At 38.4% G+C, this 26,681-nt stretch overlaps 1 protein-coding gene across 2 annotated transcripts; it reads left to right on the top strand.

Annotated features, from left to right (window-relative positions):
• The first annotated feature begins 1,509 nt into the window (after nt 1–1,509).
• LOC121370279 lies at nt 1,510–21,863 on the top strand. 2 transcript variants are annotated; one of them, XM_041495414.1, is made up of 4 exons: nt 1,510–1,980; nt 17,637–17,794; nt 18,133–18,214; nt 19,377–21,863. In XM_041495414.1, exons 2-4 carry the CDS (start codon nt 17,638–17,640, stop codon nt 20,386–20,388), a joined length of 1,251 nt encoding a protein of 416 aa, XP_041351348.1. In that variant the 5' UTR covers nt 1,510–1,980; nt 17,637; the 3' UTR covers nt 20,389–21,863. The 2 variants fall into 2 exon arrangements, with proteins under 2 accessions (XP_041351348.1, XP_041351347.1); XM_041495413.1 differs by lacking the exon at nt 1,510–1,980 and having other exon boundaries at nt 17,266–17,794.
• The last annotated feature ends 4,818 nt before the right edge of the window (nt 21,864–26,681 follow it).

Below are 26,681 nucleotides of genomic sequence, written 5' to 3'. Positions count from 1 at the left end.
TCTGTTTGTTTGTCAAATAAGATACAAGAAAACAATAACGTGTAAAAATCGCGATACATAAAACTGTACCGCGGTTCGTATCGAGCTGATGAAACATCGCGATATACCGATATACCGGTTTATCGTTGCAGCACTAGTTACAAGCTATATGTTGTTTTAAAGAAGCTTATTTATGTCCGGTATATTGCATTTTATGCCGCTATCTTGGATTTCAGTCATATTGAATTTCCAGTGTTGGTGCTCGGTGACCCTTAAGACCTTATAAATAGTACATGGCACATGCCAAGCAAAACATTCAGTATAAAGTATAACATTCACAGTCTTTGTATCCGGGAGACCTGTACAACTTCAGGGTATATGTATAGGGGGAATTGGCATATAAAATATGAAAAATGTGTAGGTGTTTCATAATTATGAAAGGTTTTAAAGTTACCATCTCAAAATATGGAGTTCTCCATATTTTGAGACGGTTCCACTGCATGTTGACTGCGCAGTATTTACCAAGTGCTCTCGTGGGAAATTCAATCTTCGCAAGCCAAGGTACTCATTCCGTTCAACAACAACAACGACAACAATAACAAAACTTTATTTGAACTCAGATTATATAAAATGACACATTATCATTGCTACTACTGCATTTACGAAATGAAATATCTGTGCAGAATGGGCACCTTGGCTTGCGAAGATGGAGGGGGGAGGGGGAGTAGAGAATGTTGCCACTCCAGAATTACTTCTGGTGGCTTAATTTTTGTGGTTTTATTTTACTAGTACATTAACTGTGAACAATATATGGGTGTTTTTTAATGGGATGGATTTTGTTGTTGTTGTTTTGGGGTGTTTTGGTGTTGTGGATTTTTTTATGTACATGTATTAATATTGTTTTTCTTTTGGAAGGTGCATATAAAATATCCCATGTTACAAATGGAAAAATGAAGAGGGATTCCTCTCTGAGACTATATGTCAAGATTACCAAATGTTTGACATCCAACAGCCGATGATTAATAAACCAGTATGCTCTAGTGGTGTTGTAAAACAAAACAAACTTTAAATGCTTTTTTTGTTTCTTTATTGTTGTTATTGTTGTTGTTGTTGTTGTTTGTTTTTTTTTTGTTTTTTTTAGGGGGGTGGAGTGGGTGTTTGTTTTGGGGGTTTTGGTGGGGTTTTGTTTTGGGGTTTTTTTTTGTGTTGTTGGTTTTTATTATAGGTGTTGTTGGTTGGGGTTTTTAAGTTGTTTTTTGGGACGTGGGGATAGATTGTTTTTTTTTGTGGAAGTTGTTTGTTTGGAAGTGTTTTTCCAAGTGGTGGTGGATATAGTAAGTATCCTTATTAAACACAGCACACGCGTTTGTCTTTTCATTTTCTTTTCACTGTTAATTCATTGTATAACGTAGACTACACATGTAGGCAAGCTATTACTAGTAGATATACACCTACCTATTTATAGAGAGATACAGGGAGTGTACAATTCCGGGTTATGCCGCCCGCGTACATACAATGGCCCGTGAACTGGCCTATCAGTAAAACGGGGACAGCGCCGTGGAGACCTAGCTATTGAGATACACACACTTGGATAAGACTACTGAAATCATTTACTTCCTCGTCGGTGAGGCGTCTCGAATAATGGACACAACATGACGGACACACGACAGGGTTGGTCTGAAGTTCACGGCTAACGGACGCTTTAACATAAATAGTAATATTTCAGAGACCTGCGTTTGACAGATTTTAGTTTGTGTATACTTTGCAACTAACTGAATGGTGGGCTGTATGTGTTGACTTTGTGACGCTAGTATGTGGTAGATTTGAAGATTCGTCGGCTACCCCGATCTGCTGTACTGGACATGAAGGGTAAAACATTTCCTCTATCCGAACGCACAGTGAATGGTACCACATGTATATGATATGAAGATCAAGACAGCACCGCCTTCAATTAGAATGGGATTTTCGGTGTCTGGATAACACCCCATCGCACACTGACAGGTACGTTTGTAACCCATTGTATGTAGTTGACACCGTGAGTCAGCGCTACTGGTTAGTAAAGCGCACATAAACAAAAATGAAAAAGAAGGGAAAACTGCTACTGGTTCATAAACACATGTAAATCAAGGTTTTTGTACATAATCCACGGTATCTACTGATAAATTATTCAGAGTATGTATAAGTCAGTCATCCGTGCAGTAGAGAGAAGTTTAAAGTTACAATTAAAATGTCCGCCGTGTTACTGGACTTTTGAAGAGCTTTACAGAGTTCGTGACAGGATAGAGAAATGGAGAGGGGAACATTAAAACGCTGTTTTAAGGTTAAAGTGTACCAAGTAAATAAATCGCTTGGATTTTTAGTAGCTGAAACTCAGTCAGTGATTTTTATTGTCATATGTTTTACGACGTGCGGATCAAACAACACACCCTGTGAATGCCCCACTTTGACCAACTAAAAATAGATCTAGTGTTGTCCATGCTTGATTTCGTTTGGTACATGCCAGTGGTTTTACGAATTTGTTACGTATGTAACATTGAACTGTTTATGGTTATATTTTAATAAAATAACAAAAAAGTATATATTTAAAAACAACAACAACAACACACACACACACACACACACACACACACACACACCCCTCCCGCCTCCCAGATAGGATATATACCCATCTAAATGTCCACCCGTTTATCGTGTTTATCCATCCTTCCATCCATTCATCCATCCATCCATCCACTAGTATCATGTCAGTATCTACGTACAAAGACAATACAGTCCAGTGATAAAGAGTTTGCCTAATGTGCGGTCCGCCTAGGATCGATCCACGTCTGTGGCCTATTTGGGAAGGAAGGAAGGACATTTTTTATTTAACGACGCACTCAACACATTTTATGTACGGTTATATGGCGTCAGACATGTGAATAAGGACCACATGTATAATGAGAGGAAATTCGCTGTCGCCACTTCATGGGCTTACTCTTTTTGATTAGCAGCAAGGGATCTTTTATATACACCATTCCACAGACAGGATAGTACATACCACGGCCTTTGTTACACAAGTTATGGAGCGCTGGCTGGAACAAGGCCTATTTGGGCTATATCTGGTAAATAAATAAAGACTGGTAAATTAAAGGTCGTGGTATGTGCTATCCTGTCTGTGGGAAGCTGCATATAAAAGATCCCGAGGTACTATTAGAAAAATGTAGCGGGTTTCCTCTCTAGAAGTATATTTCAGAATTAAATTACCAAAAGTGACATACGATGATAAATAAAGAGCAATGTGTTCTAGTGGTGTCGTTAAACAAAACAAACTTTAACTTTAAGACAATAGTATAAAGATATCCATACATCTATATACATAATTGATTATTTTTATGTAGTCCATTCTATGATTTTAAAATTGACCTGGATAAAGTGAATGTTTTTCTGGGACCTACTCAATCGGTAGATTACTTGCCTAATGAATATGTGCTATAGGGTGTATACTACCAAATCAAATCCCATAGACGACAATAGTAACATATGTGGCTAAAACTCCTACCTGCAACGTATCAACCGACATAAACGCCACGGATATAAATACTACCACCCCTTACACTTAAAGTGAATCAGAAAAAAATGGGGGTCAAGCTGCTCGTTTCTGAGATAACGGGTAGCATCTATGACTACCCTAGTTTCGCACAAAATTCGAGTACTTTTTTTTACAGGTACCCCATACATGTTTCAAGCACAAGGCTACTTGACACATTGGTACTAGATGAAATAAAATTGCATATTTTTTTTACCCAGATGAAACTATTATTTTTTACAACCAACACACTCACATTTATAACCAATCACAGGACTTGTGGTGTTCACTTCTCTATCAAAAGTTTGGTGCACCTCGAACTTTGACCCAGCCGGAAGTTATTTGGTTTAGTACTACCTATACTGATAACATACATTTTTCAAAAAGTGTCCAGCTATGTGTCTTTATGACAACCAGGATCTGGTGTATTCTGACATAAACTGACAACCTCACTGAAACTGTTGTTTCTACAGTGCAACCTAATATAATGTACACCTCAAAAAGCATATATATTGCATATAGTTTTGTACAAATGCAATATGTCATATTAAACAACAAAATGTTTTAAAATAAAACTCCTGAAGATATTTACTTTCAGTTGTGTGTGTGTACTCAGGTATATATGTAGAGACAACAAAGATAGTCAGAGTACCTCTACCCCTTTAAAGAATTCCATTAAAACACATGCACTTGATTGACCCCTAGATTATGAAGACCTTAACAGGCACATCAAAGAAATATCAGTATTAAAAAAATACACTGTCTGAGGAAGGAAACACAAACATGACTGTACCTGTATGAAGTAATGACTTAATGTCCTGAACATTAGTGTTGGGAGGAAATCATTTATGCTGGGTGTGGGTGTCTTCAAGTTACCAGGTGTGGGAATTTCAAATCCATCGGCCATGCTGATTTTCATAATGAACAATCAAAACTATTGGCAGCCACCAATATTCCTGACTATATTTTATTTACAGCCTACTGTAGTTGGAGGTTTTAATAGTTGTGATATCTGGAATAATCATGCAGCTTTAACACATTTATATTTGATTAATTACTGAAAAAAACTATTTTTAAATGACAAAATTACCCGAACATCTATTTTCTTGCATTATTTTCTAATCCGGATGAATACAATATGTACATTAGATGTATTCCTACAATCTGTAATCCAGCATTTTATTTAGCTAGTAACATTAGGTAATACAGCTTTAACAATAAAATAAATTATCAACTTAATCCAAGGCAGATAATCAAATCTGAAAAAATTGGTTCTGAATCTAGTATAAACTCAAAATGCTTTTCATGAGAGCTAACTAAGTGATTATTAAGAAAGAAAAAATTATCTGGAGATCTAAGTATATGTTTAACAACCTTATTGTTATGTACAAATAAGAACAGAAGGCACAATAGTGACAACAAATTTAATTATGTTTTTGGTAAAGTTTTTCTTCAAATTTACTTTAAATTTTGCATAAAACTACAAATTTGTCTAAAATATAACTTAGCACCCTATAAATATGTCAAAATGACAATAAAAATCAACTTCTTTACAAATTTGAGTTTTCAGAATTTCATACATAAGAAATTAACAATGTTAATGGAAACTAAAGACATTAACCCACTATTGGCACATGCTATTTTTAATATAAAAATAAACTGCTATTAAAATCTTAGTTCAGGTTGCCTATATATAATACCATATTTAAGAGCAGTTGTATATGGCAAGTCAAATACCATGTAAAAAGAAATTATTGAAATCTTTACAGTATGAATTATAGGCCAAAACCAACTTTTCTTCAGTGCTAACTTTGATTCAAACTCCATTCAGAGCCATGTACAGAGATTATTGTCAAGGTCAAGGTCATTGTGAACTTGCATGATCGAGTGATGGCTAATTAATCAACCAGTATAGTTTAATTAAATAAAATGACAAAATCATAATATTTTTTATTATGCACTGAATATGTGCTATAGGGTGTATACTACCAAATCAAATCTCATAGACGACAATAGTAACATATGTGGCTAAAATTCCTACCTGCAACGTATCAACCGACATAAACGCCACGGATATAAATACTACCACCCCTTACACTTAAAGTGAATCAGAAAAAAATAGGGGTCAAGCTGCTCGTTTCTGAGATAATGGGTAGCGTCTATGACTACCCTAGTTTCGCACAAAATTTGAGTACTTTTTTTTACAGGTACCCCATACATGTTTCAAGCACAAGGCTACTTGACACATTGGTACTAGATGAAATAAAATTGCACATTTCTTTTACCCAGATGAAACTATTATTTTTTACAACCAACACACTCACATTTATAACCAATCACAGGACTTGTGGTGTTCACTTCTCTATCAAAAGTTTGGTGCACCTCGAACTTTGACCCAGCCGGAAGTTATTTGGTTTAGTACTACCTACAACATACCATGATCATGACATAGCACACACAAGAGAACATGACGTGGCACACACAACAGACGCAGAAAATAATTTAGCACATACAACAGAAACCGATGAATTTATCACTTAACACAACAAAACACGGAGAGAACATTGCACACAACATAGTCTGTAGATATCACTGAACACACATCATACATAACCTGGAGAGATCTCTGAACACAGTAGAACCTGAAGAGATCACTGAACACACAACAGAACCTGGAAAGATAACTGAACTTACAACAGAACCTGGAGAGATCACTGAACACACATTAGAACCTGGAGAGATCACTGGACGCACAAAAGAACCTGGAGAGATCACTGAACACACAACAGAAGCCGGAGAGATCACCAAATACACAATAAAACCAAGAGTGTGCACTGAACACACAACAGAACTCGGAGAGTATACCCAACACACAACAGAACCTGGAGAGATCACCAAATACACAACAAACCCAGGAGTGTGCACTGAACAATAGAACCCGGAGAGTACAGCAGAAGCTGTATGGTTTACTGTTCACTCAATATAACCTGGAGAGAATCATACCCAAGAGGTGGACAAGGTATAGTGTTCACTACTTCTGGATTTGATATTCAGTACACACCCTCATTGGAAATGTAAACCATATATCCTTTGAATGAGCTTCACTTGAACCCGGTGTATCCCAAACCAATAAGCTGCTAAACATAGTTTCTTCATTAAAGGATACCAGTTTCAGTTTGCTTAACTATTCTGGTCTGTCTGTTGCACTAGCTGATAAACCAGGTATTCTTGAAACTAGTGAAGTACACCCTGAGGCAGCAGAACCAGGAACTATCTGCAAAAGGACTCCCATGGCGCAAAGAACACGGAAAGAACACTGCACACATGACATCAGCTTTTCTGATGACTCATCAGGAACGAATACTTGCCTAGAAAAAGAGGTTTTGTATGGACAAGTCGTCTGATTCTGTTGCACCATCATCCATGTATATCTGGGATAAAACCCTTTAAATGACTTTTAAATATTAACTGTTTAGTTATTAATATAATAGCATTAATAGGATCATTGTTACTCGTCTTAAACCCCAAAATTATATTTTCTTTTGTAACGTTCATTATTATACCTGTTTTTTGTTGCATCCAAAGCTTTAACTGTTCCCAAATGTGTCTGACGTTGTTACATTCCCAACATAGGTGTATTAGTGTTGATATTTTATGTTTACAGAAGGAGCAAAGAGGTGAATCAATATATCCTATGTTATGTAAAAACTTATTTGTAGGCAATATCCTATGAATAATCTTGTACTGAAACCATTTTAATTCTGTACTATCTGTGCAACGAAAAGGTATTGCATTTATCGTTTTCCAATCATCATCATATTTGAAATTTAATTCTTTTTCCCATATTAAATTAAACTCATATTTTAAAAATCTCGAATTCATTAAAATATTATAAAAATGTTTACTGCCTTTACAATGTATCTTTAGATTCGAATTATTATAGAGAAAATAGGATTTTGCAAATTTCTTTTATTTTTTTATATTTTAAATGTATTGCAATACTGCTTCACTGCACTTAAAAGACCATGATATTTTAAAAAGTTATAAATGTTTTTAAATTGTGGGTATGTAATAAATAAACCACTGTCATCTAATAAATCATTTATAAATCTAATTCGCATCTTGTACCAACTGTCATAAAACACTGATTTGTTATTTACTTTAATGTCATCATTAAACCATATATACAGAGACTGGACATAATTTTTACTAACAAATTTATTTTTACATCGTGTAAGATAAATGCACCAAGATAAAAGAGTATGTAATCAAAAAATATTTTTTATTGTTGGTAAAAGATTTTCTTCTATATATTTTGAATGAAATTCCATAATATTTTCTAACATATTAACTTCACCAAAAACAAGAGATCTCCACTTTGAATCTATACATGCAAGCCTTTTAATACAAGCAGTTTTTTTGTGCCATAATAAGTGTTTGAATATTTGGTACTTTAATTCCTCCATCTCTAATAATATAATTCATTTGCATACGTTTAATTCTGTCAGGTTTATCCTTCCAAATAATGGAGTTTTTTGGTGAATAAGTATCATGTTATCAATAGGACCTACGTTTCTCTCTTTGTCAGTATTGGAGAAGACATTTAAATGATTAATATATGACAAAATCTAGTCCTTGTTAATATTATTTCGTGACGCGTATGACAATGATTGACAATACATACATGCTATTGTTTTTTTTAACTGATTCATTAGAGTTATGATAACACCACATACGAATTAAGTCCACACAAGACAATATAATTATGTAGGTGGCAAATGCGCAATATAACCTGATTTAACTCTGGTATACCCGATTTGTTTGTACAACTAGATATCGGTGAAACAGAAACGTAATATCACGGATTGGATGTTGATATACAATCTCGAAGATCTTCTTTCATTCTTTCTTTCATTCTTTCTTCTTTCTTTCATTCTTTCTTCTTTCTTTCTTTTTTTCTTTTTTTTGACAACTGTTCTACTATTTCCATTTGGAAAAGTGGATTTCTAATGAAACGAAGATTCCCCTTCATTCAGTACTAGCAGTCCCGGAGAGGTCATGTTTTAAATGTAAATAATTTAAATGACCCATATATCATATATATCATAGCGAATATTCTCATTTCTGGTGATAAGTATCATGTTATCAGTATGTATACATGTGGGTCTGGGGGCAATTTCACAACACATCGTAAGTTTACGTCTGCGACTAGCAGCTATACCGAACATACATTTTACAAGTGTTTTGCATTTATTTCATGAAACAAATTACATTATTAAGGAAAATGGAGCATTTTAAGGACAACAGACAATGAAATATGTGTATTTCTAACTATATTTGTTGTACTATAATAGTAATAAGAATTGTGGGTAGCAAAACTGAACAATTAAAGCACATATCACTTAAAATATATCATTTTATATGGTTTGTGTGAATTCCCATATTAGTATTTGATTTTAATATGCTAAATTGTTTAGACACAAATATGGAACATCCACAGACTACAAATTCACGGGAAACTGCAGTTAAATACATATACGAATATGGACTTTTGTTTACATTTTCCCTTCACACCTATATGAATAGCCTAATAGTACACTAAAAATTGTTTTAGCCTCAACGAGGAGGTTAGGTCGAACCCTCAGCCAACCCCAGCCAACGCCCCCGCCTACGCCCCCTCTCTTAGCCCTTTCCTTTTATTCTATGTGGGACAATAATAATATTATAGTGCATGTGTTTTTCCCGAATTAAAATAAGTTGTTGGGTTTTTTTTAACGACATCACTAGAGGACATTCAATTATTAATCATTGGCTACTGAATGTCTAACATTTGGTAATTCGGACATATAGTCTAAGAGAAAAAACCCGTTACATTTTACCATTAGTTATTATGCTTGTTTTACAAAATAGCAGTAAAAAGAATCGGGCAGTAATACTGGATTTTCTCCAGCAAAAGAAAAGTTTTCAAAACGAAATATTGAAATTGAATTCTTAAAGGCTAACAACATTTATGCCATACCCAAATACATGTACAAAGATACTATTCTGAGTTTGCTACCATTGTAAAATACATCTGAGTAACAGATCTTTTTAACGACTAAAATTGTCTGTTAACCGCAGTTTCTTGTTTAGAATATCAGCGTCTGTACATCCAATATGCTACTGGTCGACTCCGTTACTCTTATGTAGTAGCTCCAGTTTAATTTTACTTCCTTGTCGTACAGACGAAATTACTTAGGTCTTAGTCGCTATTGTAGGGATACCCACTTAAATGTATTAGTTTTTTCAGGCAGGGTTAAAAGTATGATACTGTAATGCGGAACATGCAGCTAATGTGTTTGTCTGATTTTATTTAAGTGAAATGGGGATGTCTGAAGTATACATGTGTGTGTGTCTGTGTGTGTGTGTGTGTGTGTGTGTGTGTGTATATATATATATCTGGCTTAGTTGAAAATCTGAAAATGTTTGCTACTGTACGTATCTGTTATACAATAGAGAATACTGACCAGTGACGACTCCAGAAAATCGATTTAGGGGGGCCCCAATGACATGAGGCGGAATGCCAAGGGGAGGTTTGGAGAGGAATAGTAAAAATAATTAAAATTAATATATAATAACATTATAACTCGCCCTCCCCCCGATCTGCCTCTGCTGACCAATTATGGTGGCGGTCTCGTTTGTTTAGTCTGTTCGATGTTTCCCGTTTTAACAATATTACAATACATTCACAAACTATTGATTTCTATTTGAAATAAGTCAAAATCGTTTAATATTACTATATGTAATAAATAATATGAAATAATACGACGATCTTTCAATTTGTAAATTACACTGTTTCTTTTTTCTCCGTAAGAAAACTTTTGAATCAGGTATATAAAAAATAAATATTTTAAATATCCCCTTATTTCAGTGGAATTTACATGAGCTGGTCCCATGGAACTGTGAGTTCGAATCTTCGCTTGGTGTATTAAAAATGAGTTCGAACCAACTCATTCCATGGCAAAATCTAAGATGTGTGTGTAAAACTCCAATAATTGAATCATAGATACAATAATAAACGCAGAGAATAATAAAACAACATGACACATTGTCGATTGAATCTAAGTAGTATGATCTAATTATTATCACGAACATCATTGTTATAGGAAAGTGCATGGCTTTGGTCGTGTCTGATCTATGTTGTTGGAGCAATGACCATCGTAGTGGTGACTCATAGCTGACTGATGATGTGTGCTGTCATCTCTGATAAGGGAATATCAAGGTTGTACCCAGCCGAAAATAACGGCGGGGGGGGGGGGGGGGGGGGGAGAATAAAATATATACAGGGGATTCTACAACTATTTAAAGGCAGTTATGAAATAAAGTGCATTTCAAGGGTATGCTAGGATTTATTTTGTGTGCGGGGAGGGGGGGGGGGCGCAGACGAATTCTTAGAATGAAATAGCATACCTAAAACTTTTCAACTTGCCCCTTGCCACCTGCCTCCTGCTAGCTACGGCCCTGCATTTGTTCCTTTTTTCTGGGGTACAGGGTAAATAATGTGTGAGTACTATTCCACTATTGTTAATTATATAATTATTTTTAAAATCTACACCTTTATTCTGTTGGTAATAGATAGTAGTAAAATTAACAGTAATATTATTAGTAGTAGCAGTAGCAAAAATAGCTGAACGTTCGGTCAAGTTGGGTTTTCTTTATAATGCTTCTGAACCTCCGACTTGGATCACACGATATATTTAAAGAGAGTATACTACCAAATCAAATCCCAGTGACGATAATAGTAACATATGTGGCTAAAACGCCTACATGCAGCGTATCAATGACATATACACCATGGATATAAATATTACTTCCCCTCACCCTAAAAGTAAATCAGAAAAAAATGAGGGTTAAGCTGCTCATTTCAGACACAACGGGTAATGTCTATGACTACCCTAGTTTCCAACTTGTCATGCTATCTTTAGTAGAACATCGTACATGATTCTTGATACGTTCGCACTAGTTTAGGGCTTTAGAAGAGCTACTCGGCCATTACTCTAGATTTATTGACTGTTTCCTGAAGCTTTATCCATCCGGAATTCACTAAGTCTTACATGATTGTGTGGATGGATACGCACGATGGACATGTTCGTTCGTCTAACATATCATTTCCTTCCGCCGTGTAAACACTCGCGACAAAGAACGTGTTTGTGATCGGTCACAATTCAGTCAGAATTCAAATAATTCTTTAATTGTCCAAAATTAGTAATTTCCTGCATTACAGTCGCGAAATGTAGCTTGCTTTAGTAAGGGCGTAACTTTTTAAAATAACACCGAGGATTAGTCGCCATATATATATATATATATATATATATATATATATATATATATATATATATATATATATATATACTCTATTAAATCGTTAGGGCGGGACCAAAGAATTAGGTCGAGAGATTGAGGTTGTCGAGTTTTCGAAGTTCGGGACCGTCGCTTCAAATCGAGAGATCGAAGTTTTCGCGAGATCGAAGGTGGAATGATCGAAATTTGACTGTATTATTATTATTATTATTATTATTATATATTATATATATATATAAAATTATTATTATTATTAACATCAAAATAATATGTTTTGTGTAGCATTTGCTTACTATCAACAGAGACCTGTTTAAAACCTGCGGAAAAATCTCAGACCCTAGTTTCAGTCCGTGAAAATGGTTAATGGACAAACATTTAGTACATTTGAATAAAGTTACAATAGAGTGAAAGACTTGACTCTGTGATGTTCAAACAGAGAAATACAGTTATAAAAATATACTAGAGCTCGTCTCCATAACCGTTACTTCTCAGAAGTACGTGCGTTTTAAAACAGAAATGTATTTCGTGGTATTAGAAACACCAGGATAACCAGAAACACTTCGGATGTAAGGAAATGGATAATCTAACCAATAAAATATGTTTTAAATGCTTGATTTCAAATATCAGAAACGACTCTAATACGCCGTAGCACTGGGGTTTATCATATGAATACAAATATATTTGCAGTATAATATATAGAGAATAATACATGAGTGACCGTTAGATACCATTTATTTCACAACGAGTTTGTTTTAAAATGTATCTAACGTGCGAGTTTGATTTGTGAGATAAATTGTATCTAACGGACACGACTGTATTATTCTATTTCTTTCTCCTCAAAAACCAGGTTTTAAGCAAATTGTAACATCTTTATGGACTAAAATATATTTACAACCCTTTTCACTTGTAGCCGACTTACGCGTCACAAACACATGATTGCCAAAATAAACTATACGTCACAGTGTAATCGACTTCCACCGTGCTGGTTTTTGAATTGGACGTATGACATTGGTGACCTGTCATCTAGGAACAGCCAGTCGTATGCCTTGAAATTGTTAACACGCGTACGTGTGTAAACAACTATGTGTTATCAAGAATAATGTATGGTGTTCTGTCCAACGGTTGTGTAAGAAAAACACACACACACACACACACACACACACACACACACACACACACAGTAAAAATATGCCTTGCTGTTTAAAAACTAAGTTATGTCCCTTTAATCAAACAAACTTCACTGTAGGCCTACTTTATGTGTATCATTTTCCTTTCGTATACCAGTTTAAGTTTCGCAGGGTCTGCTCTGCATTCTTCATTTAACACGTTATTTTCTTCTAAAGCTAGATATTATGTTCATTATGTTCTTATATGCTTACAGCACGAGTTGGTCTAATTAAAATGCTTAATGTTCCAAATAAAACGGTGGCATGATAGCAGTTATTATAATTATGTTGTTTATGTATATGGCTTTCTTCAACCGTAGGCTTTTAACCACTGTAATCTGTACAAATGATATGCTTTACAAGAAAACCGATATCGAGAACATGTATTAAAAATACTGGTTAGTCGTTTACAAATGAAAGGTCGTTTGCGTCACAATTATAATAATATCTAATGCTACATTTAAGCTGAAAATAAAACGATCATCTATGTATACCTAAACATATACCAATCATAAAAATAGTTAAATGTTAATGTTCAGTAGTTTACAATGTATTTTAGTATAAATAATACATTATCACACAGTCATATGTTGTATCTCATACATGCGACCAGAATGCACCAAAAACATGTTTGTACTGGCTGAACGGCGGTTGCTCAATAAAAATATTTGTCATAAACGCCCCCACTCCCCCCAAACACACATACACATACCTTTCTTCAGTAAATGACGTCCATGCTACGTTTACTGATACTCTGTATATTTAAATTATTAGGATAGCCACTTAAATACCAGATAAACAAAACCAAGGGCGGATCCAAAGGGCTGGAACAAGGGAGCCTGTCCGGTGTCCCCATTTTAAAACATTTACAATTTGTTTACAATTTCCATTTCATTAGTAGCAAGGGATCTTTGATATCTACCATCCAACAGACAGGATAGCACATACCACAGCATCTGATATACCAGTCGTGGCGCACTGACTGGAACGTGAAGTAGTCCAATAAACCCCACTGATGGGATCGATCCCAGACCGACCGCGCATCAATCGAGCGCTTTGTCAATTAAGGTTCAAGTACGGTGTCCTGGGCACACACCTCAGCTATCTGGGCTGCCTGTCCAGTATAGTGGGTTAGTTGTTAGTGTTTAGTGAGAAGAAGGTGTAGTGGTCTTACACTTACCCACTGAGTCATTAAAACTCGTTCTAGGTCTTCAACAAATACAAGCTCAGTCGATTGAGTGCTCGCTTGAGGTGTTTGCATTGCAGGATCGAACCACCTCGGTGGATCCATTCAACTGATTGGATTTTTTTTCTCGTTCCAACCAGTGCACCACAACTGGCCAAAGGCAGTGGTATGTGCTTTCCTGTATATGGGAAAGTACGTATAAAAGATCTCTTCCTGCATTAAGAAAATGTAGCCGGTTTCCTCTGATGAATATGTGTCAGAATTAACAAATGTTTGACATCCAACAGCCGATTTTTAATTAATCAATGTGCTCTAGTGGTGTCGTTAAACAAAACAAACTTTAACTTGAACTTTGAACAAATACACGGACGAACAGAAACTCGTAAGATTTGCTCAAAGTGATAATTTAACAACATTGCAAGTAAAGTGTGAGTGTGTAAGTCGCCGTGTGAATGTGAAAGCAGTTATTTATAACTATGGTCAGTGGCCATAACTTTATGATACTAACATAAATTAAATGGTGACCTTTGTATCGGGTATTAACTTACAAACTGTCTGATAAGGAGTCATTCAAAAGTTGCGTAACGCTGGCCGTGGTGAGGTTTATAACTCATTTCTAGATAACAAGAGGGACAGAGCCATTAAACTTTTGTTACACAACCGAAAAATGTATACTCATCAACAAAAATAAAAGGAAACAAAAACAAAAAACCACACCACGAAATAGAGCATGGTTGACACGTCAAATAGCAAAATGGTAATGCTAGGTTTACACTACCAACTGTCACAGCGAAGTTGGCCAAATCGCCGATTTCACTTCTACGACTGTCCAGTTGCTAGTGACCAAGTCTGAGCGCTCTTACAAATCGATTCTCGTAGTATACAACACATACAACCGATTAGATGTTAATCTGAGCGCACCCGTCATAAGTTGGGAGTGCAGAACGTTACAACGCAACCGTCGAGTTGGCCAACTTCGTCGTGCAGTTGATAGTCTGAGATTAGCATTGCATTATGCTTATGAAAGGAAAACAATTTAATCATGTAGCATCGTAAAAAATGGCATTCTAGCGTCAAATGTCTCGTTCCAGCCAGTGCACCACGACTGGTATATCAAAGACATTGGTATGTGCTATCCTGTCTATGGGATCGTGCATATAAAAGATTCCTTGCTACTAACGGAAAAATGTAGCTGGTTTCTTACTAAGACTATGTCAATATTACCAAATGTTTAACATCCAATAGCCGATGATTAATATATAAATGTGCACTAGTGGTGTCGTTAAACAAAACAATTTTTTTTTCTAACATCAAGCGTGTCCTTTGCAGATGTCTGGGTTGTCTGTCCAGGACAGTGGGTTAGTTGGTTAGTGGTTAGTGAGAGAGAAGAGGGTGTAGTTGTCTTACACCTACCCACTGGGTCGTTAAAACTCGCTCTGGGTGGGAGCCGGTACCAGGCTGCGAACCCAGTATCTACCAGCCTTATGTCCGATGGCTTAACCACGACACCACCGAGGCCGGTGTTGCAAGGCGATGTGATTGGATCTTAAATACTATTGTACACAATCTTCTCAATGTCAGTTATATGATTAAGCTTACTTACTTAAGACTAGGGGCGGGACGTAGCCCAGTGGTAACGTGCTCGCTTATGCGCGGTCGGTGTGGGATCGATCCCTGTCGGTGGGCCCATTGGGCTATTTCTCGTTCCAGCCCATTCTACTTCAGGCAGCCGAACTATGAAGTTGTGTTCGCAGCTCGTGGAGATTTCTCCCCCACACCACCCCACACCCCCACACCCTAGGGGGCCGTGTTAAGCGAGCTTGGAGCTGTTAGGTCTACTGACAGTGGCGGTCCCTTCTGTTCCAGCACCCACGGAGATGGAGACCGGCCATATGATCATTATTGATCCACTAGCCAGTCCACCAGCGCCTCCAGTTGTTGCTGTTGCCACGGCAGATGTCCAACGTGAACACAGGAGGAGGAAAGTGTCTACGGCCACCGATCACTCCCCTTGGACGATCGTGTGTGACAAGCTGCCGGCGAAATACCGTGGAGCTATCCAGGGCGACTTTACCGAGAAACACAGATCAACGGGCCGTGGAGCGATTCATCGTGGCGCCAACTTCCGTTTCGCCAAGGGAAGTGCCAAATCCAAGGAGACAAGCACTCGGCCAAGTTGTATGTGACGGCGGAGCGGGACGGGCTGTTCCGACAGGGACTTCTTAATCCGATCATGGACAACACATCACTACACCGCGTTCTCAAGATGGTCTTACAAGGAGATTACCAGGAAGTTATGAAGTCCTGCTACTGGAATCTACAAAAAGACCTCCCGAACGTCAACTTCGAACAGCCCATCAACTCGCCATGAGTCCCGCTGCGCAATCGTAATCTAGGACAGCAACCTCCTTTTTTGGGCTTAGTTGGACTTAAAACCTTTTGGCCGCAGTTCAAAATGTTTATGTTTATTTTTTTGTAAACAGTACAACGCAGTTTATTTTAGCAGCCCGTCTAAATTGCTCAAATCACCTTAAAACCTTTTCGGTCGAGCACTCTAATTTTATTGTTTGGACTTAAATGTTTGTTGCTCATTTTGGTTTTCGGTTTTTGACCTAACTACTAAATTCGTATTCCAAATTCCACCCACCTCAAACTTACCCTCCCCACTGGCCCGGACCATATAGATCGGACTTTAAACGTTTAGACCTCCGTTCAAAATTTTATATCGAAATTACTTCTTTTTTTTAAATACTATTAAATAGTCCGATCCTCTCTTCTTTCTCTTATTTATTTTTGGACTGTCCAAATTATATAAATATTCGGTCGAGCAGTCAATTCATTTTATTTGTGGCTTGTAACTTCTTTTTTTAATCCTACTAATTTCTTTTACTAATTGCTAATTTCAATGAAATGTTGTTATTGATAATCACATAATTTTTTATGAGTACGTTTTCCTGGTTCCGCGCACCCACAGCGCACGCATTGCACCCAACCATGTTAAATGACACCATCAGATAACATTGATTTTTTTTTTTATTATCGGCTGTTGGATGTCAAACTTTTGGTAATTCTGACAGTTAGAAAGGAAACACTCAACTTTGTTTTTTCCATTAGTAGCGAAGGATCTGTTATATGCACCATCCCACAAACAGAATAGCACATACCACGTCCTTTGATATACCACTGTCTGGAACCTGAAATAGCCCATTAACGGGGATTAATCCTAGACCGACCGCGCATCAGGCGAGCGCTTTACCACTGGCCCTCGCGTCAAATAGAACGCACACATGGAAAATGGCCATAAGTAATAATTTAAATAATTTTACATTAATTAAGTCTCATAACGGATGACTTTAAAAAAAAAGACCCAATTTTTTTTTTTTTTTTTTTTTTTTTACAGAATGAACAGTTCTACCGTGAATCCTGGCAACATAACCATTAATATCGCCAGTACAACAACACCAACATCACCAATAACAACACGGACGCCCACCTCTACGGCATCAGGGTTGACACCAACCACGAATTCTACAGGTCCAGGCGAGAAGTTTGATACTAGTGAGAAAAACTATATTCTGTGGTTTAAAATGTGTGTATATGTAGTAGGTGTAGTAGGTATGTCTTCGCTCTCTCTCTCTCTCTCTCTCTCTCTCTCTCTCTCTCTCTCTCTCTCTCTCTCTTCTCTGTATGTGTGTCTCTGTCTCGCTCTCACCCTTTCTCCCTCTCTGTCACTCTCACTCTGTCTCTCTCTCTCTCTCTCTCTCTCTCTCTCTCTCTCTCTCTCTCTCTCTCTCTCTCTCTCTCTCTCTCTCTCTCTCTCTCTCTCTCTCTCTCTCTCAGGATCCAGTCACACTGACCATGATGTCCAGATACTTATAGGTGAGGTTTATTTACAGATATTGCTATTGGCATCGGTGTTGCTGCAGGTGTGTTGATTCTCGTCGTGGTCATCATAGTGGCAGTCGTGCTGACACGCAGGTTAGTACACAGTTGTGTGTGTGTGTGTGTGTGTGTGTATATATATAACCCGAGTACTCTGCCGTTCGAGAGGTAAAGAAAGAAAGAAATGTTTTATTTAACGACGCACTCAACACATTTTATTTACGGTTATATGGCGTCAGACAGATTTTGAGAGGAAACCCGCTGTCGCCACTACATGGGCTACTCTTTCCGATTAGCAGCAAGGGATCTTTTATTTGTGCTTCCCACAGGCAGGATAGCACAAACTATGGCCTTTGTTGAACCAGTTATGGATCACTGGTCGGTGCAAGTGGTTTACACCTACCCATTGAGCTTTGCGGAGCACTCACTCAGGGTTTGGAGTCGGTATCTGGATTAAAAAATCCCATGCCTCGACTGGGATCCGAACCCAGTACCTACCAGCCTGTAGACCGATGGCCTACCACGACGCCACCGAGGCCGGTCGTTCGAGAGGTAGACGGACATTGGGTGGCTATGACCGGCCTCGGTGGTGTCGTGGATAAGCCATCGAACACAAGGCTGGTAGGTCCTGGGCTCGCAGCCCGGTACCGGCTCCCACCCAGAGCTAGTTCTAGCGACTCAGTGGGTAGGTGTAAGACCACTACATCCTCTTCTCTCTCACTAACAACAAACAACTAACCCACTGTCCTGGACAGAAAGCCCAGATAGCTGAGGTGTGTGTCCAGGACAGCGTGCTTGAACCTTAATTGGATATAAGCACGAAAATAAGTTGAAATGAAAAGGGAGGCTATGATGGCTCTCTCAGCCAGAGATAACTGTGTAGGGAAAACTTTTAAAATGAAAACTAAGTTTAGATAATCTAAAAACCTGCAAAACTTTTGGATAAGGTTATAACGGAACGAAGATGTTTAAACGGGGAAATAACGTCAAAAAATTGACGAATTTATCTCGATAAAAAGTACTTCTCAGACGAACGTGCGTTTTTAGAATTATGAAAAATGTATATTACAAAACCCTAGATGACCAGAATCACTTTAGGTGTACGAAAAATGAATATTCTAAATAATAAAATGTAAGTAATTCTAATTTAAATGATCGAAAACGACTTTAATAGTGAAAAATACGTCGTAGTGTTTAAAAACTAGGGTCTGTCACTTTATAAATATACTGACCTTAGATGTATATGCATGTTTTTCAGACGCCGACTGAAGAGACCTAAGAAAGTGCCACCAACCTTGCCGCCTCCTTATCCACCAACTGTGAACGATATCAGTACTCACGGAAGCGACCAGCGGCACGAGTCAATGATAGGATTAGCAAACTCCGACAGTTTAGATCCCGAACAGTTAAACCATGGTGGACACGCTTACCAGCGTAGTACCAGTGTAAACTCAACCAGTTCCAGCTACATAGAACCACAAACCTGGGTCGGGAATCAGGACTCCGAGGATAAGGACGAGAAGAAGGAGCAGCAACAGCCCACAGATGATGACTTCTATATCTGCATGGAGCCTGGACAGCCAGTGATTTCTGCATGTGTTAAGAAAAACATTCTTCCTCACCACGAGTTGGTGTACTCTGAAACTGATATTGCCGGTGAGAAAGCTGCATCAGATTCACCAAAGCCGTGCGATGGAACAAATAGAAAACATGGCTATGTTAATGTGCCAAGTGGTGGTTCAAATGACACTCCGTTATCCCCTAATGACGACGAAACTTCACCCAAATATGCAAACTGTGAACAGGGCAACAATCAAGGGTCAAGCTACGCGAATTTACAAGAGGATGGAAAACCTTTCGCAAGAACGACTACTTTGCCAAAATATTCAAATATAGCAATGGTTAAACCAGATGATATTGAACGTTTCACGCCAAAATCCTCTCCAGCGTCCAAACAAAGGACGGCGGGTACAAAAGGAAAGACCGAGAAAGCCAAACGATTGAAAGACGGCGGTGCAGGTTCTAGCAAAACAAATATTCTTGGTCCTAACAAATTCTCTTCAACCAGATCTGAAGGACATTATGCTAACGAGGCTATCCCTCCAAAGACGTTGCCGAAACCAAGCACGTCCAAACAGAAGGACACAGATGATGACGAGAGAGACAAAGACTATGTAAACGTCTCCACCAAACTGAGCAGGCCGCCAACACACGGCTGCAAAGAAGAATTCAGTAGAGTGTTTCAGAGTAAAAAACACACGACTCGGTAACATATATATTACAATACGTGTTGCATACGGAATCGGTAATTCTGTCCAGGAGAGGCAGTCTAGGCTGCTGGACTGTGACCCCAGGACTGTGAGCTTGAACTTTACTTGGATATAGGTACGTGAATACTTATAAGTGAGTATATCTGTAACCACGGGCGTTGGAAACGTGAAGGGTAGGCATTGGAGGTACTGCTCTTCCCTCAACTCGGACAATGATGTACTGGTCCCTCCGTTTGAAAGGCGAAGTAATAAATAAATAAATATATAATAGAGCAGTACCGCCAATGCCTACCCTTCACGTTCATATATATAAAATGATATATATATATATATATATATATATATATATATATATATATATATATATATATATATAATGTTCATGGTAACATAAACCCTTCTGTGCCAAGACTGGGCTAGGGTATGACGTGCCTGAACCTGTAATAGAATATGGCCACGTACATGGAGTACAAGGACAAGGTGGCAAATTGTACAATCAGATTCACAGACTTGCTATTAATTTTGTATGCATATGTCGTTCAACGGACAAAACTGTTTTAATTCAGATATCACAAGCCTCTCCCATTTGTTTCTCGTTTCCGTGGATCTAACCAAACTCAGTGCTCAACGGACACAATTGTTTTAACAAGATCCTACTAGCCTTTCTCACTCTAATCAAATCCAGTATTTATTGGACATTAACTAGTATTTTAAATCAGATCTGATGAGCCACGGTCAGCCGTGTCTTCTTTTTGTGGATCTAACCAATCCTAGTGTTCAACGGATGAGAAGTCTTTTTGTTTTTAACCCAGGTTTGTGTTCAGCGAGAATAGAGAGTACACGAAACGTCCGTGAAGCGTGTGAGAGTCGCGTCTCGTGTTGCGTACACGTAGTTAACAAAAAACAGTTTAAGATTGTTTTTTTTTTTTTTTTTAAATGCACGTTGACGTGTGATATTACAAATACACACAAAACATTTGTAAGTACTGTATTCTTAAATATATGTTGTTGGGTTTTTTGTTAGTGTTAACAGGAAAACATTGGACTATTTGATTCAAGAAAAATTGTATATGTATTGTATGAAACTTAGGTAGATTTATGACTTCACAATGGCTAAACACATGCCTGCTTTGAATTAATGTTTTCATAGAAATCTATGAAGAACAAAATTATGTTTTGGTTTCATAATGTTCTTTAACGCATGAACTTAGTGTTTATTGCTTCGCTTTTAATTATACATATACATTTACCACATGAAATTTGATGAGGGAACGAATGTATCATCTTATGTGTGGGTTGTCTTCTACGCGTCAAAACGCGAATCACACGCACGTCTAAAGGGATTTCCTTGACTTACATACATGTTAGACGTATTAGGCGCGTTACACGGGAATTCACGTGGAGAAAATTTAAACTCTTTTATATGCAATGCTAACGTTTGTGAAACATTCGATTGAACATGAAGCTTACGGTGTTTTTTTTTGTGTTGTTGTAATTTTCCTGCTCGGTCTATCTGAACTCAATACAATATTTTACTGGCAACTTTTACTTTGGATCTGCGTTAGTATAATATATTTAACCAAAGTCAAGTGTCCAGATGACCTTTCGTTTGACCAGTCAAAACATCGCTTTCACATACCTAATCATAGCATCATATAGCTAAACAAAGGGAATGAAAGATCACCTGGACACGAGACATGCATTCATTTCTTCTTTTAAACATAACTACTGTTTATTAAACTTGTGTGTTTTGGCTATGGCACGGACATACACGATTGTTATCATTTTAATACATGATATCCAGGTTTGTAGCTATGATTTAAAAAGAAAAAAAACTTCTTTTTTTGGGGGGGGGACTGAGTAATTAATAGTCTAAACGTTATCGCGATACATCTGCCCCAAATAGATGTAGAGTATCGTAGACCTCGTATCACGATCACGATATTGTCATATCGTTACAGCTCTAGTGATGCTGGAATAGTGTCATTTGTTTTTAAGTCCTTAAATGATAAATAATAAAACATTTACATGACTTAGATTAGTGACTGCATTTAAATATGCTGGGAATACAGTCATAGATGGTCTGGGTCGGACCGGTAACGAATCAGGGAAGTGGAAACGTGTTCAACTCTGCAGACGGTTGCACACCACCATTAATTACTCCATTAAATGCAATACAACTTCTATCTTCGAATATAGTCTGATAAAAATACAACAATATCGAGAGGGCTGCCAGGTTTAGGTACTCTTCCATGACAACTATCTTGCAAATGTTTTTAATAGGTTTACCACAAATAGGTTTAGCCATCCTTAAGCCAGAGCACCTCCTCATTTTTGCTGTTATACAACCGGTAGTACACGACTGGCACAATTGTTATCAGTTAGTACTAAAATAACAAGTAACTTCAAACTAATGGCGCAACTTTTTGTTTAGCATGTAATCGTCAAAGAAAGATCTCAAAAGGTATTTCAGTCTGCGCCTCGTACCCATTTTATGATAACCAGGCTTGATGTGGCAAATACATGTTGCCCATACTGTAGACAAGTTACTATCAACAGATTTAGGCTTCATCCGTTTCAAAAACAAAAACAAATTCGCTGAATTATGCTATGCCTAGAACACTCGTGTTACTAATAAAATAAAAATACTAATGTTTTTTTCGATACATAATACTAACCTGGTTAAACACAAATATTTTATTCGGTTGACTATAATATAGTAGTATGTTTTCAGTGTGTGCATTGCAGGCTCGTGGGCACAATACTTCAAGTAGGGCTACAACCTATTATTCATGGGGTATAGTCTATCATTATTAAACATTTTTTTAAATATAATTATTCTTTGCATATCCGCAAACTCGACCTCGAGTCATCTAGACAAAAATATTTTGACGATTATTTTTAGCTCGGTTTTATAACATTCATTCATTCATTCATTCGGGATAGATAATACATAATTCCTCATAGCTGGTTACACTCACTATATATATATATATATATATATATATATATATATATATATATATATATATATCAGAAGTATTTCTACGGGCCTGTCTTGTTTTCGTTTGTATTGAATGGTTTTGTATATATATAAAGACCGGCCTCGGTGGCGTCGTGGTTAGGCCATCGGTCTACAGGCTGGTAGGTACTGGGTTCGGATCCCAGTCGAGGCATTGGATTTTTAATCCAGATACCGACTCCAAACCCCTTGCACTGACCAGTGATGCATAACTGGTTCAACAAAGGCCATGGTTTGTGCTATTCTGCCTGTGGGAAGCGCAAATAAAAGATCCCTTGCGGCCTGTCGTAAAAGAGTAGCCTATGTGGCGACAGCGGGTTTCCTCTAAAAACAGTGTCAAAATGACCATGTGTTTAACGTACAATAGCCGATGATAAGATAAAAAATCAATGTGATCTAGTGGCGTCGTTAAATAAAACAAACTTTACTTTTTGTATATAAAGATAAAGCAATGATGTAAGACAATTAAATATTTTGTACCTCAACCTTGTTTGTTTTCTTTTGATGGGAAGGGGATAATACCTTTTGACACTGGTAACAAATTAGTATTATTATGTTTTTATTGTTATTGTTTTAATAAACAGTTTATTACTCTGAGAATTCTGTGACCGTCAAGGTTACTACTCCAGATCACAAGGTACGTACCGTTTTGGTTTCGCAGAAAATGCGGTTGATCGCTATCTTGAGATGCTTGGGTCGCAGGATTGAACCGCCTCGGTGGCCCTATTCTCGTATTGTCTTTTCCCGTTCGGGCAATGTTTTTAACTGCTCAAAATAATAATGTTGTATTGTACCTAGATATTTACTTGTCCACTAGATAACCAACAGATTTTTATTTGACAATTCAGACAGAAAAAAGAAAGAAGAAGTTTTATTTAGCGACGTTGAACACATTTTAACCACGGTTATATGGCATCGAACATATTATTAAGGACCACAAAGATAATTGAAGAAAATACCCGCTGCGTCATACGGGTCTTTTATAGGCATCATCACACAGACAGGGTAATACATACCACGGTGCGTTGGCTGGATCGAGGAATAGTCCAATGGATCCACCGATGGGGGTCGACCCTAGACCGACCACTTTACCACTTGGCTACGTTCCGCCTAATCTAGCTCAGTCGATAGAGCGCTTGCCTGAGGTGCTTGAGCTGAAGAATTGAACTCCCTCGGACGACCCATTCTCCGACTGTTTTCCCCCCGTTCCAACCAGTGCGCTATGACTGGTATATATTAAAGGCCGTTGCATGTACTGTTCTGTCAGTGGAAAGTGCATATAAAATGTCTGTATAGTAAAACGAATTGTGGGACATTTGTTCAATGCAAATAATAAAACATTATATTATTCTGTGGTAAAGGATATTGTTGGCCTTCTTGTTCCTCCAGGTGGTCGGAAATGTCTAAAATCATTCAACATTAACAGATCTAATATTCGTGTTCATAATTATAGTGAGGGAGAGATGATTTTAAAAAGTTCAACTAAAAAGCATGTTATACGACATTGAATAGAATGCGGAAAATATGTGCATGCTGAAGGATGATTTTGCGTTGTAGGGTTTTGGGGTTTTTTTTTTTTTTTTTGGGGGGGGGGGTTTCAAACATATTTTTTAGTAACAGTAATATTTAGTTAACATGTGTGACGATTTGATAGGTAGGTAAAGTTTTTCACGTGCGTATATACCACTAGAGTTTCACGCACGCCTGTCACGGGCTTAGTCTCTGACTTTCGCCAGTGACTAAGTCCGGGCCAGGAAGGGGGGGGGGGGGTAAGTTTGAGGTGGGCAGAATTTGGAATGAACAATTTAGTGGTCGGTCAAAGACCTAAATCCTAAATAGAATAACTAGCTGCATTCTACACGTCTGGACTGAGAAATTAAATCCAAAATAAATTTTTGAGTGCTCCGCCTAAAAGGTTTTAAGGTGATTTGAGCAATTGAACGAGTGCCAAAGTAAAGTGCGTTGGACTAGTTACAAAAAAATAAACATAAACATTTTGAGCTGCGGCCGAAAAATTTAAAGTCCAACTAAGCCCAAAAAAGGAGGTTACCTGTCCTAGGTAAGGTTGCGTCGCGGGACTCATGGCGAGCTGATGGGCTGTTCAGGTCTGAAGTTGGGGAGTCCTTCAGTCAGGTCAACACGGCACTTGTCTATGACTCTAAGGTAGCCACCTTGTAACACCAGCTTTAGAATACGGTGGATGGTCGTATTGTCCATGGATGGCATCAAGAGTCCCTGCCTGTACAGCCCGTCCCGCTGTGCTGTCACGTAAAGTTTGTCCGAGTGATAGGCTCCTTGTATCTGGAACCTCCCTTGTCTGGATGGAAGATGGCGCCAGTGTTGTTCACTCCATGGACTTTTCATTTGCGAGCTGTTAGTGAAGTCCCCCTGGAGCGATCCTCGGTACTTCGCTGGCAGCTTGTCACAGACGAGATTCCAGTCGGGTAGGTCGGACGTCTTCGGTATGGTGGCCGTTGACACCTTCCTCCTCTTGGGGTCCCGCTGGACCGCCGCTGGAGCTGCAACAACCTTCGGAGGTGCTGGTGGACTCGCTGGCGAATTAGTGATGACTACATGCCCGGTGTCCATCCGTGTCGGAACTTGAGCAGAAGGGGTCGCCACTGTCAGTGGAGCTGACAGCTTTGTCTCCCTCCCCTCCCCCCCCCCCCCGGGCCGCTCCTGGCGAATGGATGGGGGAGGCGACGCAGGAAGAACCGCCCCCGGTGGTTAAGCCACCGGCTTTGGATCTCCCTGAACCGCCTTTGTCGGTCTCGTCCTCCTCTTCGAAGCAGGTGGGGCCGCCCCTGGCGCTTGAGCCGCCAGGTTAGCCCCCCCCCCCCCCCCCCCGTGAAGCCATGGGTCGCCTCCTCCTTCTTCTACTTGTTGACCGGCACTGCTTGTCAACGCCGTAAAACAGCGTGACGATCGCCGAGACTCCATTGTGCTCTACGCGGTACTTAGACAAAGGCCCAAGTTTCCGCAGCACAGCCCCTAGGGTAGGGTGGCGGGGGGGGGGGGGGGGGGGGGAGAGAAATCTCCACGTTCGCACAACACAACTTCATCGTACGAGAGTTGCTAGTAGAATCCTGACGATTTGAGAGTTTTTTTAATGAACACAACAAAGGACGACAAGTCTGGCATCTCTATGTATCCTCTGGTTGTCTCCCATGGTAACATTTTAAAATGGCATAAATATTATGTAGATTAGCAGTAAGAGAGAGAGAGAGAGAGAGAGAGAGAGAGAGAGAGAGAGAGAGAGAGAGAGGGGGGG

This window comes from Gigantopelta aegis, chromosome 4, assembly GCF_016097555.1.
Source record: "Gigantopelta aegis isolate Gae_Host chromosome 4, Gae_host_genome, whole genome shotgun sequence".
NCBI classification, from domain to species: Eukaryota; Metazoa; Mollusca; class Gastropoda; order Neomphalida; family Peltospiridae; genus Gigantopelta; species Gigantopelta aegis.
This window is presented reverse-complemented; position numbering and strand designations above follow the sequence as displayed.